Source organism: Silurus meridionalis, chromosome 8 (assembly GCF_014805685.1).
Source record: "Silurus meridionalis isolate SWU-2019-XX chromosome 8, ASM1480568v1, whole genome shotgun sequence".
Classification (NCBI taxonomy): Eukaryota; Metazoa; Chordata; class Actinopteri; order Siluriformes; family Siluridae; genus Silurus; species Silurus meridionalis.
The window spans coordinates 25,203,970-25,220,241 of NC_060891.1; the positions used below are offsets into that span (position 1 = coordinate 25,203,970).

Sequence of the window (16,272 nt, forward strand, 5' to 3'; positions counted from 1 at the left end):
ATTATCAGAGCATTTTATTAATCCTAAAATATAAAAACACTTCTTAATTTCCTCACCAAAATAGCCTTTTTGTTTTTTCTTTGTGTCTTTTTCTGCCCAGGACTGTACTTAGTGTGCTGTGACATTCTCCTATAATATGCATTGGTTAGCCCATTCAAATAAGGCTGCGCTCTGTTTGCGCAGAAGAAGCGCTCATTGGGTCTGTGAAACAGCGGGGCGGGACGCAGACGGAAAGTCGCAACCAGTCCAGACTTCCTTTCTCCAAGGTGTTGGACATCCAGGGTTAAAAATATAAAAAATAAAAGCAAGTTTATATTCTCGTTTTGAAAGTTCTCTCCCCCAGTGACAGAAAAAATAGTTTTTTTCTTTAAAACATCACATGATCTGCGTTAAAAGTGGTGAAATTGTTCACGATTTTTGTAAGGATAAAATAAGAAGATAAGGTGGATACGATGTCTGGGAAGGAAATGGCACTGGATGACGATGTAACGGGTAAGAAAATTGTTACACAAAAGTTTTCTGCGTTACATTGTGATTACAGGGTCGTGGTTTGTTCATCAGTGATGCAACTCATTAACGCAGTGAAGTTGAAGGGTGCAGGCTGTGGGCAGCGTCCCAAACCGGGTCCACTGGGGGTTGAGTGTTTACTGATAACAGATGTGGCGGTTTGGGACGCAGGGTGTTGTGTTTTATAGTAGGGGTTTTGTTGTTATGGTGTGAATCTCAGCAGGGTGTCTCAGATGTTAAACACAATCTGAGTGACCGGAAATGACCCCTCCTGAAGTTTTACACTTCCTTCTCCCTGTTTCTGTATTGTAGAATTGCAGTTTCAGAGCAGGATTATTGCAAAACATGTTTTCAAAAGTAGTTATGAATTATACACAGCCACATGGTTATTATCACAGGTTATAATTCTATTATTTATTTTACAATAGACCACAAAAAACATGTTTAACAACTGCAAAGATAGACCTACACAAGTAATGGTGGATTAGGGGAGGGTTTTCCTCTTTTTTTCAGGTTTGTTTGTTTGTTTGTTTGTTTTATTTGTTTGTTTTCAATAGGGTTTTAGTGTTAGATAGATAGATAGATAGATAGATAGATAGATAGATAGATAGATAGATAGATAGATAGATAGATAGATAGATATGCAATTTGAGATCTACCAAAAGTGCAAAAAGTAGCAATCGTGCAAAAAGTGCATATAAAATATGTAGCATATTTACAGCATGTGATATATATGTAAGCATATGTACAGTAAATAAATATAAAGGCTATAACAGTGCAGAGACATGTGGACATCATTAAGAAGTACAGATAAATGTTCTAAGGCGATGGCATTGAAGAGGAAATGTGCAGAAGTGAAAGGTTATAAGATTATGGCATTTAAGAAATGTGCAAGCTGAATAAACAAGTCTACTATATATATATATATATATATATATATATATATATATATATATATATATATATATATATATATATATATATATATGTCTCAGAATTTGAGATTAAGATTTAAGGTCAATATGAAGTCAGCACTCGTCACATCGACTTTACAGCACAGTGAAATTCTTTCTTCACATATTCCAGTGATGTTAGAAAGCTGGGGTCAGAGAACAGGGTCAGTGGAGGGTTAAGGGCCTTGCTCAAGGGCCCCAAGAGTGGCAGCTTGGCGATACTGGTGCTTAAATCTCCGACCTTCCGATCAGTAACACAGAGCCTTAAACACTGAGTTATATTATATTATATTATATTATATTATATTATATTATATTATATTATATTATATTATATTATATTATATTATATTATATTATATGAGTAGCCTTTTTAACACATTTTCTCAATATTCTCTTTATGATCGATGCTTCGAATCGACTCGAAAGAATCAAGCCGTTCGGAATCGTAATTCGACTTTTTGAAGCCGGGCTTTGGTTTGTTTTGAATTTTTTTTTTTTTTTAAGAATCGACTCTTTTTAAGTGACTCCTGCACGGCGCAGCGCGGAGTCACGTGGTACAGAGCCGGCGCGCGCTGAGTCAATGCAGCAGAAAGTCCGCGCGCGTCTCATAATCGCCGTCATCCTCATCATCATCATCATCCCCGGTGAAACCGCAAAAGAGGTAGGAGGGGAATAAAAAGTCTTGTATAAGAAATTGGCGTTTTCTGTGTAGGGTGTAGTTGAGATTTGTAAGGATGTAAATATTTTTTTTGGAACATGCATCCTTTTGCATTCGTAACGCACGAGACCCAAATCTGTCTTATTGCTTATTAGAAATAACTTCAACCTTTTTTTTTTTTTTTGGATATTTTCAATGCATGGGGGTTTAAACGCGACTGTCCTTCAGGACGCAGAGGCCGAATCCCAAATATCTCATTACTCATTTTAGCCGCATCATGCCATGCGAAATCGCTTCTGTGCCCTATGTAGTCCACTATAAAAGAACAAATTGGGATGAAGCCAAGATGGTGTAATCTGCTGGAATGCGGGAGGAGCGCGCGGGATAACGCGGTCGCGTGTGTGTGTGTGTGTGTGTGTGTGTATTTTGCGTGGCCGGTATCGAGCATATGCACGAGCGAGCATGAAGGTTTTACGTGCATCAAGCACCATGGACTTATTTTTAGCAGCTTTTGCACCTCGAGGCAACCTTTGCATGTTCTCGAAGTAACTGCGCATCTACACGTCACCTCGGGATCACGCCCGGATGTCGCGTGCAAGCGTTGGGAAGAAAAAAAAAAGGTGTCACGCGCTCGCTAATTGCGACTCCTTTTGCATATGCATGTACCATTTGTCTCCACTTTCATCTCTCTATCACTTTCCACACCTCACCCATTTAACCTTGACTGCTCAGGCTGAATCCCAAACGCCATCCTGTTGTGCACTACCTAGGGCACAGTTTATTCTGCCCTAGAGCAAGTAGAATGGAAAACACTGACCCAGGGGTTGTAGAAGCACTTATTCTTCTCCTCTTTGTGTAATACAGTGATAGAGGGAGTTGCAAGTCATTTGGGATCCGGCCTAAATAAAGGCGCCAATGGCAGAAAAACAGCCCCATTTCCCACGGTGGCAGTTTTGGCCACTGGGCATAAAGGCCCCTTTTGTTCAGGGGGGGTAAAGGATGGCCTCAGAGGTGGTGTGTATCCTTCTATAGTCAGTGAGAGTTGTGCTGCGTTAAGCAGGACTGTAATGTGTTTCACATGTGTAGAAGAAACATCATCAACTGGTTGCTTCAGGAAAGTGGTAGGACTTTAAATAAACAGGCAACTTGTCCATCACTTTCTCACTGAGGGAACGGGAAGCGCTGGAGACCTTCCAGATGGTTTGGGGTGTCGTGGAAAGAGTTGGATTTAATTTACAAAAGTTGCAAATTGAATTTGAATAATACAGAAATCAGTCTGGACTTCGGAGTCATCACGTTTATAATGCAATATTTTCTAAATAATTTGTGCAAAATTGTCATTACTTCATGAGGAAATGCAATTTTTTCTCCAAATATTGTTTACTAGTATTTAGGATGCATGGAAAGGTGTGTATGTAGACACACTGTATTGAATACAGCATTATTTCATCATAAAAGAGCAGAGCCAATCAGATTGCTGTATGCAAATGTGCTTATGATTTGCACATTCATGCAAAGCTTCAGGAGATGTTTATTGTAGGTATGTCTTATTAGTTTCTTTATTAGATTCGATAGAAGAGCTTGCAGTTGTCTAGTATTTATTGTAATGTGTTTTGTGACTTGATCTGGAGCCTGATAGCTGCACAGCTGGACATGTTTTTGTGTGTTGAACTACACTTTGCATTTTCAGCTCTTCGCAGGTTAAAATGAACAATTGTGGCATCTAATTCATCAAAATGTCTGAACTTGCAACAAAGGTAGCACGTGGTCCTGACAATGACTGTGTACTGACTGCTGAGTCAGCGAGTAAAAGGGTCATCACTGCAGCACTGCAGTTACACACACACACACACACACACACACACACACACACACACACACTCACACATGGACAGGTGCATGTATATACCAGACACACATGGTCAAATATCCACTATCTTATTAGCAGTTTGTGGGCATGTAGACACAGACATAAACATATACCCTCCTTTTTGACAAACAGCAGACCAGCATGTGAAGGAGATAAGGTCCACTTTCTCATGAGTATGGGTGTGGTCATGTTCACACACTCAGCAGTGCAACGTGCCGGAGAGCATGCTGTCAGGGTGCGGCTGTGTGGAACCTCTTGTCCTGTGGGGGTCCTGAGTCTCTGCCGGCAAAAAGAACAACACAAATCCTTCACATGAGCTGCTACGTTTAGCGCCGTTGATCTGTCGCTTTTACAACTAATAAATAATGTTTAAGTGACGTGAAAACACGAAGAACCTGGCAGATTGATTCCTGCTCCTACTGTCGTGCAGTACATTACAATGAGAGGAAGTTAAATCATGGATGATTTAAATTAGTCTGTCTGGGACTCATGCACACAGACTTGTTGATCAGGGATCTCAAACCTTTTGTACACCAAGGACCAGTTCTCTTTTTGCAGAACAAAGTGTAAATGTAAATAAAAATAGAATACAGTGATTTCCAAATTTCATAAACCGTATCATATTGAGGAAAAATAAGGAAATTTTTTGGTAGAGGAATGTTGTCTCATTTGTGTCAGATTCAGGATTCTACTTGCTCACAGTCATTGGTCTTTGTCTTGTTTTTTGTTTCATGATGTGCCACATATTTTCAATTAGTGAAAGATCTGAGCTGCAGAAAGGTGTGCCAGTTTAGCACACAGGTTCTTCTACTACAAAGTCATGCTGTTGTAATAGATACAGTATGTGGTTTAGCATTGTCTTGTTGATATATGCAAAGTCTTCTCTGAAAAAGATGTCTAGATTTAAGCATATGTTGCTCAAAAACCTATGTATACCTTTTGAGCCTTGATGGTGCCTTTCTAGTGCCATTCCATAGGCAATATTACACCTCCATACCATCAAAGATGCAGGCTTTAGAACAGAGCGTTGATAATTCTACATATAATCAAATCAGAGCAATTATACATTTTCTTTATCATATTATACATTTATATAAAAACAGTCATCACTAATTAACTTCCTATAAAAGCAGGCCTTCTCAGGTTTATTTATAACTATATGCTCCGATACTGTACAACAAATATGTCCTCTCAGAAATAATCAGTGTGTGCAGACACCGAGGCTCCCTGCAGGTCAGTACGGGTTCAAATGTCCTGTCTATAATGGCGGGTTTGCCCAGAGCTGCTCGTGTGTCTAAAATTAGATTTGTGACCAAAGCAGTCCCGTAAGTACAAAGCCTGTATTGATGTTACACATTTGTATAATATGGAACAGCAGGTTCATGTCATTAATTGCGTCTATAATGTCTACAGTGATAAACTAGTTGGATCCGGCTTGAAACGATTTTGCAGATCAATCTGCCCTGGTAGATGAACGCTGGAACTATCGGAAACAATCCATACCGATAGTTTTTCCGGGTTGCGTTATACAGTACGGGACCACATCAGAACCACTGATGCCATGTGTTTATTTAAAGTGTCTTTTTTATAAATTTTGGATGTAGATGCAAATTTTTTTTTTATTTGTAGTGTTACTTCTTGTTTCAGTTTCAATGCATGTCCAACCTAGCTATCTGTATCGATACAATCGGTCGACCTCTAATAAGAGTTAGTGAAATGTAGTTACCGTCCATCTGATAGTGCAAACAGGAAATAAACACAATGAAATTTGGGTTGAGGTGCAATATTTAGGAAAACAGTGTAGAGATCGAGGTAAACACTATCATGCAAACCAGTAACACAAGTGGAAAGTAGGTTAATAGAAATAAATCAGAATTTCAGGGCAGTAATTTTATATGATATGTGTGATACCTGATCATAGGATTTGTATGTGATTTTTGATCGTCTCACTCCACATTTAGTTTCCATTTGCTGTTATAATAACCTCAACGTTTATAAGATGTGCTTGTGGAGATTTGTGTTCATTCAACCACAAGGGTGTTGGTAATGTCAGGTACTGATGTAGAAGAGGTGAGGAGGCGTCAGCGTTCCCATTAATTCCAAAGGTGTTCGAAAGGGTTGAGGTCAAAACTTTATAGCAGGAGATCTTCCACTCCAACTCAGAGTTTATATATTGTCTTTGATGTCTAGGAGACTGGTTATTAGCTGTACAGACTGTTTATTTGCAGTAAATCTTAGAACACATTTAGACAAAATTTCTTATATGAGAATGGATTGTTTGTGCAATTATTTTGTTTTATTTCCGCATTGCGTTCCACACGTTTCACACATTACTGAGGGAACACAGCAAACATTCATTATTAACGCAGTTATAGTTGGGTTATATATGAAGCTAAATTAATTGTGTAGTTCATCATTTCAAGTCGTTCTCAAAGTTTTATATACAATGTGAGCAAAAGTATTGACTTCCACTCATATGTGGTGCTTCCTCAAACTGTTACCACAAAGCTGATGCCTTTTAATGAGGTGGCATGAAAATTTCCCTTCACTTGAACCAAAAGACAAACAACTTTGGGATGAATTGAAACGCAGACTGCACTAGGGCTGAAATGATTCCTTGAGTAATTTGTTTAGTCTATTTAACTATGCACAGAGCACTGTGTTTCCCACGGACCATTATTACGGCTGCACCACCCGCTAAACTCTGGAGCGCTCTGGACAGGTAACGCCGAAGACGGCGCAGAATGAAAAATGGAGGAACGAGGTGAAAACAGCGCGTCCCGAGGAGAAGATTCAGGAAAAGGAAATGTTTCCAAAGTTTGGGATCATTTTAAATTAAAACATAAAGAAAACACCGTACAGTGCGGGTACCGTTTTTTTTTAAGTACGAAGGTAGGGGGGCAAGTTTTTTGAAGCGGGAGATAAATACACGGATTTTGTGTGTGGAAAATTATATGCAGCTTTTCCAGAGAAAAAGAAAACCACATCACAATACTGTGCGGGATTTAATAAATAAATACGAGTGAGAATCATGAGTTTCATTTATCGAATATTTTCCTTATCATTTACTTTATGTGGCAACTGCAGAGGGACTTTTTGAACACACTTTATTTGTATTTTAATGTAATATGGCAATTAAATGCCATATAAATAATTTCACAGATATTCCTGTATACAATTTAAGCAATGAAAATGTAAATTTTTCTGAAAAGGACAACTAATGAATAATTAGTGGAAAAATTAATAATAATCGATAATAATATTAGTTGTCAACGAATGGCGTTATTGAATAGTTGGGCTGCACAATTTCCGTGTTAGCATGACGGTAAGATACAGTCAAAACACCGCCAATTGTGAAATGGTGGAGAGTACAGTGTCAACCGGCAGCAGGAAAAAGTGTGCGTCTCAAATCATGGATGAATATCAATATTTTTAAAGCATGGTTGCCAACGTGCATCTGCAATTATCATAAGAAAAAATGCAAAGGTTTGATTTACACAAATTGCTTCACCTTGCATACTCAAATGCGTTTGTTTGTTTGTTTGTTTTATTTGTTTGAAAGAGAAATCCTCTTCTTCATTTTCTCTTCACCCAAACCTGTTCCAGCATGACCGTGTCCCTGTGCACAAAGTCAGCTCTATGAACGTATGCTTTACATGGGTTGGAGTGGAAGATCTGCTGTTTAGCTCTGATCTCAACCCTACTGAACACCTTTGAAATGAATTGGAAAGCTGATGATCCAAAAGTTATACAGTGGAACAAGAATATCGGTGTACAAGCGGTTTTACTAGTAAAACTCTTTGTAGGAGTACGAGCATATTATGGGAAGACGAGCATTTCTTTTGACACGTTGGTTCCAGTCGCGCATTCTGCCCGTCGCTCTTCACCTCCGTCCTCGTGCTTCGTTCTTAGTCGTTTCATAGACGTTGTTCTCAGTGCGTTCTCGTCATTCTCTCGTGTGAATATTGTGCTTTTTGTTTGTTTTATAGTGTTACTTTTTTATTTCACTATCATTTTTACCTCATGAGTCCCAAAAAGTGTAGTGTAAGTGCTGGAAAGAAGGTTGTAAAAAAATAACCTTTGAAATAAAAAAAGAAATTGTAGAAAAGCATGAATGTGGTGTAATAAGCGATCGCCTGAGGTCTAGGAACGGATTCATTGCTGTTACATTAATTCTTATGAGAAAATTAACATGCGAGTACGAGCGTATGGGAAAACGAGCGGATTAATCTCATACACCGGGGTTTCACTGTATATTTAACCCTGACTACAACCATGACAACCTTTGAATTGTGCGATCGTGAATCTACCTAGGGATATTTTTGACAATTATCCATAACTGTTTTATATATAGAAGAGATTTACATGGAATACTACACTACTAGCTAGCAGGTGTATGGTTTTTGGTGCTTGCTTAGGATTGGCGGAGATGCAATAGCAATTATGGGAGGAGCCAATCATACCAGCACAGTGGTAGACAGTTACAAAGTAAATGTAATTCATTACTGTACTTAAGTATCTTTTTCACTTATCTGGGGAGACTTTTAACTTCACTACATTGCAAAGTCAAATTTCTTCTTAACTGCAGAAATCAGTCGTTCCTTTTTATTTCTGAGGAGAAAAAACGTAACCGGTCAAACACGCAACAAGTCACCAATCAGGGTCGAGCTTGTTTTGATTAGTGCTTGGTGTATCTACTGATCACCAACATACAGTTCAGCATCAGTTCAGCAGCAAGCAGAACATTTAGAGAGGAATAAATGATGAAGAAACTCTAGACACGAACTCACCACAACACACGTGGACTAATTTCTGAAGTAGTTGAAGGTTTTGGGCTTATGATAATTTTAATAGAAATCAATCAGTGTTTGAGTCATTTATATTATTCTATTAATAGATCAGTGTGCTGAGAGTCACATTTTAGTCATTTCACATACACTGAGTTGATCAAGTAAAGAGTCTTGTGACAAAAATGATAATAGGAACATAATAGTTATAATAAATCATAGTACTTTGGATACTTAAGTACATTTGAAAGCAAAAACTTTTGTACTTTACTCAAGTAAAACTTTAAAGGGACACTTTTACTGGAGTCACATTTTACTGAATGTTTCTCCACTTTAACTTAAGTACCTTGTTTGTGTATTTCGTCCACCACTGTACCAGCGACACACAACATGCAAAGCCAAAACCCGAGCCCTCGTTTAAAAGAACCCTTAAGACAGTAAAATTTATTTTGAATGAAAATGATCCTAAAACTTTTGAAGACTTAGTTGACTGTGTCCCGTAAGCTGAAATGCTAAAGCGGACACTTCATTGTCATTATTATTATTGTGTTGCTGTTTTTTCCATTGATGGAAAATGAAACCAAACTCTGGCTTGTGGAATTTGATTTGAATTGTGAAGAAAAAAGTGAAATGTCCTTCAGCTTCTGAAGGCCCTGGCTGTCTCAGTGTGACCTTACTGAGAGAGGGGTTTAATTTTTTCCAGAGAATTCTTATCCCAGCTATGTTGAATCCATATGGTTTAGCAACTACCACACACACTCACACACACACACACACACACACACACACACACGTGCAAATTGTCTGCAGATGGTCATTGCAGGGTTTGACGTGCTGGAGAAATATTTACTTTTGGAAAGCTTTTGCTGTCTGTTGTTTTTTTCTAGTATTGCTTTAAAAACTCTGTGGTTTCCTCGGTGCTGAAGCGTAACACACTTCAATAGAAGTTAGTGGGGTGGTTAATGCACTCCACCTGTGCTCAGTTTGCCATGTTCTCTTTGTGTGTTTCCGGGTTTCCTCAGGTGTTCTGGGTTTTCCCCATTCTCCTGAATCATGTCTTGGTAGTGGCTTGATGCTGAGACCTGTTATTTTTTCCAGAATATTCTCTTACCTTGTATCCAGTGGTACTGAATATAGGCTTTAAGAGTTCATACGAATGAATAAAAATGAACCGTTGGCAGCAGGTCATGTTCGTGGCTTGATTCTGACAGGAAGTGTCTGCCATACCTGTGTGTTCAGTTACGTGTTTGTGTGTGTGTGTGTGTGTGTGTGTGTGTGTGTGTGTGTGTGTTGCAGAAACCTTCCTGATCAGTTTAAGGTCAGCTGAAGGTCTTTCAGAACCTTTTTAACTCTCTTTCACACAAACACACACACACACACACACACACACACACACACACACACACACACACACACACACAAACACATCAGTTCCAAGCATAATGTGTGTAATGAGTTCTGTCAAAGTCTGTTAGCATCTGTTCTGCATGTCATTATCATCAATGTCATTCACACATAGACATCTTGGAAATGTCTTTGTCAATCCAACCATTTTCATATAATCACTTCTAGTCGAATAAGTTACTATTTTGGTTGCAGCTCTCGGATATATTTATTCGCATACTAATATCGTCATCTGGTTGTGGATCTGTCGAATCTTAAATACAATTAATGATAGTGAAGAATTTCAGCAAGATTTGATCATCTACGTATTTAATCATCAGAATACTTGATTGATCCCACAGGGAAATTGTTGGGTTGCAGTTTCTCACATTAAAATTAATGTACATTTTAAGTGAAATAAAATACAGTTGGTCCCCAAATTACGATGGCTCAACCTACGATTACTCGATTTTACAACAATGATAGCGATACATTTTCGTATGGTCCGTTGGGACGGCGCCAGTGGTTGACAGAGTTTAGTTGCCTTTGCGTTACAGCGTCTATTTTTTCTATTTGCTTTTTCCTAAGCCAAATATTAGCTCTTGTCTCTTTCGTTTTTATCAGCGTCGCCGGACACTGAAAAAGAAGGCATCCAGCTCTGGCATTCGCCCTCCACTCGCTCGTCCATGCTCTCGCACCACATTCCAGACATGTATACTGTAAAGTTTATACATTACACTATCGTAAATTGGTGTTTTATTAAATTAATAACAAATTACAGTGCCCATACTGATCAACATTATTTTTAGACTTCTGGGTAGGCAAGACCATGTTTCAACTTATTTATATTGATATTTAGATGATTAATGTATCCTACATATCAAGGTATTAAGTTTAGATTTTATATAGTCAATGAATTTCCAATCTCATTGAGATTTCATGTATGAAACGTGTAGCAGCAGTGAAACAGTTGGCGGAAAAACTCAGACTACACTAATACTAGCTGTCAATTATTTTAGTAATTTAAGTATTCTACCGATTATTCCAAAGATTAATTGTGTAATCGGATAAGAAGTACTTTTTCTGTCTAACTTTATTTCTTGTGAACCTCCAACATTTCTTGTGCATCCACTGGTTTTGTACTGGATTGTTGGACAGATTTCTCTCCAGGGATCAGAGGCTTACTTTGATACCATGTGATTCTATTGATTGTAGCCTATTTCATTTTTAATGTCTAAAGCTTTCTGGCATTACGGGGGATTGACGCTGCCCAATTAGCAAAAAAAGTTCCAAATGACTAGAAACAAAGTCAGAACTGCGAGAAATAAAGTCGCAATTGTGAGAAAAAAAACAAACTAGAAATTGCGAGAGAAATAAAATCGAACTCAGAATTAGGCAAACTTTTTTTATGTGGCGGGGACGGGCCTTCATATGAATCTTTTCTTCGCCCCTCCCTGTTTTGTTTCCGTTCCTTTATTTTTTCATTCTGCAGCATGTATTAACCTGTCCAGAGCGCTTCAGAGTTTAGCGGGTGGTGCGTGAGTAATAATGGTCCGTGTGGAAACACAATGCTCCGTGTGTATTCAGTCATAAATAGTACAGTTATAAAAGTTATTTCTTATGTAACATTTTGTTTTTTAATTCCTGTACTAAGATCTATCTATCTATCTATCTATCTATCTATCTATCTATCTATCTATCTATCTATCTATCTATCCATCCATCCATCCATCCATCCATCCATCCATCCATCCATCCATCCATCCATCCATCCATCCATCCATCCATCCATCCATCCATCCATCCATCCATCCATCCATCCATCCATCCATCCATCCATCCATCCATGGACCACATTGAAGGCATCCATCCATGGACCACATTGAAGGCAGCTGAAGGATGGACAGCATTATGTGCAATTTGCTATTGAAGTTCCTACATTTAATATGTAAATATTTAGTAAATCCCATTAGGAGAGAGCCGAGGCAACCAAGGCTTTAGTTCATTTGGATACACAAAAGTGGCTTTACAGAAATCTAGATGTAGATCTAGATCCGTATTAAACAAACCAGAGCCGACAATGACAAGGGAAATCTCCCTGAGAAAACATGAGGATCTCACAGGTATAGAACTATTCTGTGTTAAAAGGATGCTTATGAATGTAATAAGAATTTGGGGGGGATTTAAAATAATGTTTTTATGATAACAATAACGGTCATAAATAACAATAATAATACAAAAAATTAACTTTATTTTGAGCTCTTTATTGATGTTCTGTAGTATATAAATAATGTAAAATTTGCATAAATTAATGACCACTATTAATAATGCATTATAAGGCTAAAAAAAAGGCTGTTTTTTCCAGCCACATGTGGTTTACCCCAAATCCACAACACAAAGTTTAGAACGTCTTTAGAGGTGGCAGCATGAAATGTTTTCTTTACTTGAACTAGGAGACCTAAACCTGTTCCAGCATGACAATACACCTATGCACAAAGCCAGCTCCGTCAAGATATGGGTTAAAGTGGAAGATCTTGAGTGGCCTGCTATAGAGCTTTGAACTCAACACTACTGAACATTTTTGGGAGGAAACTGAGCGCTGACTGCACCCCAGGCCTCCTTAACTCACCGACATCAGTACCCGACTTTACTAAAACCACTGTGATTAAATGAGCGGAAATCTTCACAATTACACTTTAAATCAAAATCTAGCGGAACATCTGACCAGAAGAGTGGAGCTTATTATGAGGTCTCTTTTTTTTGCTTTCTAAAACACTGCAGTGCTGCTGCACATTCTGTAATACACCTCTAGCTTTTTTGGATTGCACATTTATCACACTGTGATATTCCATCACGAATATTTCCAGGGGAGAAAGCGGAACGACGAAAACCATGTGGAGTCTGGAAGGATTCTAGGGCGTGCAAAAATCCTGAAAATAATTTCGATTCCAGCATTACTTCATGGGTTAGGCATTAGCCCGAGACGACAGCCTTCCCTAAGGAAAAGAGGGAGCGAGGAAGAAAAAGAAGGGGGAATGAGGTTATGTAGGAGTAGCGAAGGGGTGTATGGTTAATGGCAGTACCTTTTCAGTGAAGGCTTTCTGTAAAGCAACTATTTCATAATTTTGTATCACTTTCTAAATCCTTCCTAAACACCACAAATTTTTTTTATGTATAGAAGTATATTACAGCTAAAGCACATTAAGCGCTATGTGACAGTACACGCACTTTCATGCGGTACACCATATGAACAAAGGTTTGTGGACGTTTGGTCATAAGTTTGGTATGTGCTTCTTGAACATCACATTTCACATTTAGTCCCAAATGGGAGATGGTAGCTAAGTGGTTAAGGCTTTGGGCTTTGGATCTGAACGTTGTGAGTTTATATCCTAGCTACACCACTCATGTTAATAAATGTTAATCACTCTGTATAAGGGCATCTGCCAAATGCCATAAACGTAGATCATTCTTTAGCAGCATTTAAGTGAGAACAAGGCTGATGAGTTCAGACCGTCACCTCTGAAGACACTTGTAGACAGATGATGGAGGGTAACAAGCCACCAGGAAAGCTGTATGAGGAGCCTACACGTTCACGTTGGGGCCGTTACACACTCTAAAGAGCGAACCAGACAAAAGACGATTTGTGTTCCATCAGCTTCAATATTACAATATGAAGGAAAAAAAGAAAGGTGCTTTATACTTGTCACATGTACTATACAGCACAGTGAAATTCTTGCTACGCATATCTCAGTGATGTTAGAAACCTGGGGTCAGACATGACACAACGCCCCTGGAGCACAGAAGGTAAAAATGGCAGCTTGGCGATACTCTGGCTTGAACCCCTGACCTTCTGTTCAGTAATCTAGAGCCCTAACCACAAAGCTATCTGGATATTGAAAGGCTGAATCATCATGGGCATATGATTGGAGTTGGCCATATGTTGCAGCAACACTGCCACATCAACTGGTTGTGTTCTGTAGTGTCTCTAATTGTTATACCAATACTAGAAATATTGGTGATATCTCTAAAATAATTTTTTTGATATAACATGACAATAGGAATATAAATTTGTCACGTTGGAAGATAAGATAAAAAAGATTTCGTGATCACGATTTAATTTTTTTATTTTATTTTAAACAAGAAATAAATATTATTATTTCTATACACATATATACATATATATACACATATATATGTGTGTGTGTGTGTGTGTGTGTGTATATATATATATATATATATATATATATATATATATATATATATATATATATACATATATACATACATACATATATATATATATATATATATATATATATATATATATATATATATATATATATATATATATATATATATATATATATATATATGTATATAAATTATAATATTTATTTCTTGTTCAAAATAAAATGAGAAAATTAAATAGAATTTTTTATTTGACGCAATATTTCTGCACATCCATCAGCAGCAGATGTGCGCGAGGTCCCCGGTGTGTCGTACTCACACAGCGCTACTCACACCCCCGGGAAGAAAACCTGAATTATTTCACATCGCTTTAATAATTCAGATTCCTGTCCTGAAATCATCCACAGCCATTTGATGTGGCTGTAAGAAAAATATATTTATTTTCCTTCTTCATGCTCTTTGAGAAACGTGATTACAATGCATGCTTATGTTGACTTTGACAGGACTTTCAGAAATAAATTGCAGCACAAATACGAAACATTATTATAGATTTTTGGTCCAGGATTGAAAACTGGCCTGTGAGTTAAAGTCATTTCCAGGCCTTTTTTAGGGGAAATTCTACCAAAAGACATTAAATGTGAAAGTTCCTGTGAGAGCGAAACATAACTGTCCAAGCTTTTATTGTCATTTTGTGAGATTACATATAGTAAGAAAGTATAGTATATAGAAGCAGACATGTGTTTTAGGTTCTTTCTGTTTATCCGGAGCCATTTTTAGCGGATTCCCTGTGGATTCGATTAAAGGACACATGAAAGCCGACTCCTTCACATCGATTGAACAATGTCTGCTTGTGTGAGTCACTGTCTATAAGTCCAGGATGCTGTCCTGGGTTGAATATGGCGTTTAGAAAGGATGTAAGTGGTCCAAATGTGAACCTTGATCCATTATATGGACAAATGCTGTTTGACACCTGAGCATAAGAGCATATTGTGTTTCTTTTTGAACATTAAACCCACATTTGGTCCCGTTTGTAGTGACCTCCACTCTTCTGGGAAGGTGATCCAGTGGATTTTGGAGTGTATTTGTGAGGATTAGTGTGAGATTCAGCCACAAGGGTGTTTGTAAAGTCTGGTACTGATGTAGGTGAGAAGGTGAGGAGGCCTGGGGTGCAGTCAGCATTCACATTCATCCCAAAGGTGTTCAATAGAGTTGAAGTCAAAGCTTTATAGCAGAAGATCTTCCACTCCAACTCATGTAAAGCATATCTTTATGGAGCTGGCTTTGTGCACAGGGAACAGGTTTGGGTCTCCTAGTACAAGTGAATGGAAATTTTCAGGCTCATCGAAAGACCTTAAACATTGTGATAACAGTATGGGGAAGATCCACATATGGCTGGAAAAGACATGTCTCAATAATTTTGTGCATATTTTTGTGTTTTCTGTGGTTATATTTCATGTCCCACCCCAATCCTGATGTATTATACATTCTGGCACTTGCGTAAAGGCGAGAGTTTTTTTGTGGGGGTGTGCAATATTTCCTGAGGAACTGTCTCTTGGTCCATTGTGAGAACCCCAGACCAGACCCTCAGGAAGGAAAGCTATTCATATACTTAGAGGCTTTAACAATATCCTTAAGGACACATGCATGCATACACACCGTCTATCTCACAAAGCTTTGTCCATTGTCCTTCAGGATTTCTGTGGTGTTTTTGCTGGAGCTACTCTGACCAACCGGGCCAGCAGGAGATAAGGCGATGTGTAGAGACTAATAAGACCATGATTATTAAATCTTTATTTACTCCACTGTTGCATTCTGATTGGTCAGAAGTTGATTACGGTTTTATGAATAAACATTTGCTTGATGGAGTCTCCACTGTCCGGGCTTTGCCACAGTCTGAGGTAAAGTTGTTCCCTTACAATGGAT

General features: G+C 38.2%; 1 protein-coding gene across 3 annotated transcripts in view; it reads left to right on the forward strand.

Moving 5' to 3' along the window:
- The first annotated feature begins 228 nt into the window (after window positions 1-228).
- hspa12a (heat shock protein 12A) overlaps window positions 229-16,272 on the forward strand; it is a 60,536-nt gene continuing 44,492 nt past the window's right edge. For 2 of the 3 annotated variants that reach the window (XM_046855743.1, XM_046855745.1), the window contains exon 1: window positions 229-492. In XM_046855743.1, the coding sequence (XP_046711699.1) occupies window positions 453-492 (40 nt within the window). In that variant the 5' untranslated portion in view covers window positions 229-452. Of the gene's footprint in view, window positions 493-1,967; window positions 2,125-16,272 lie in introns of all 3 variants that reach the window. The other variant, XM_046855744.1, reaches the window with a different exon arrangement.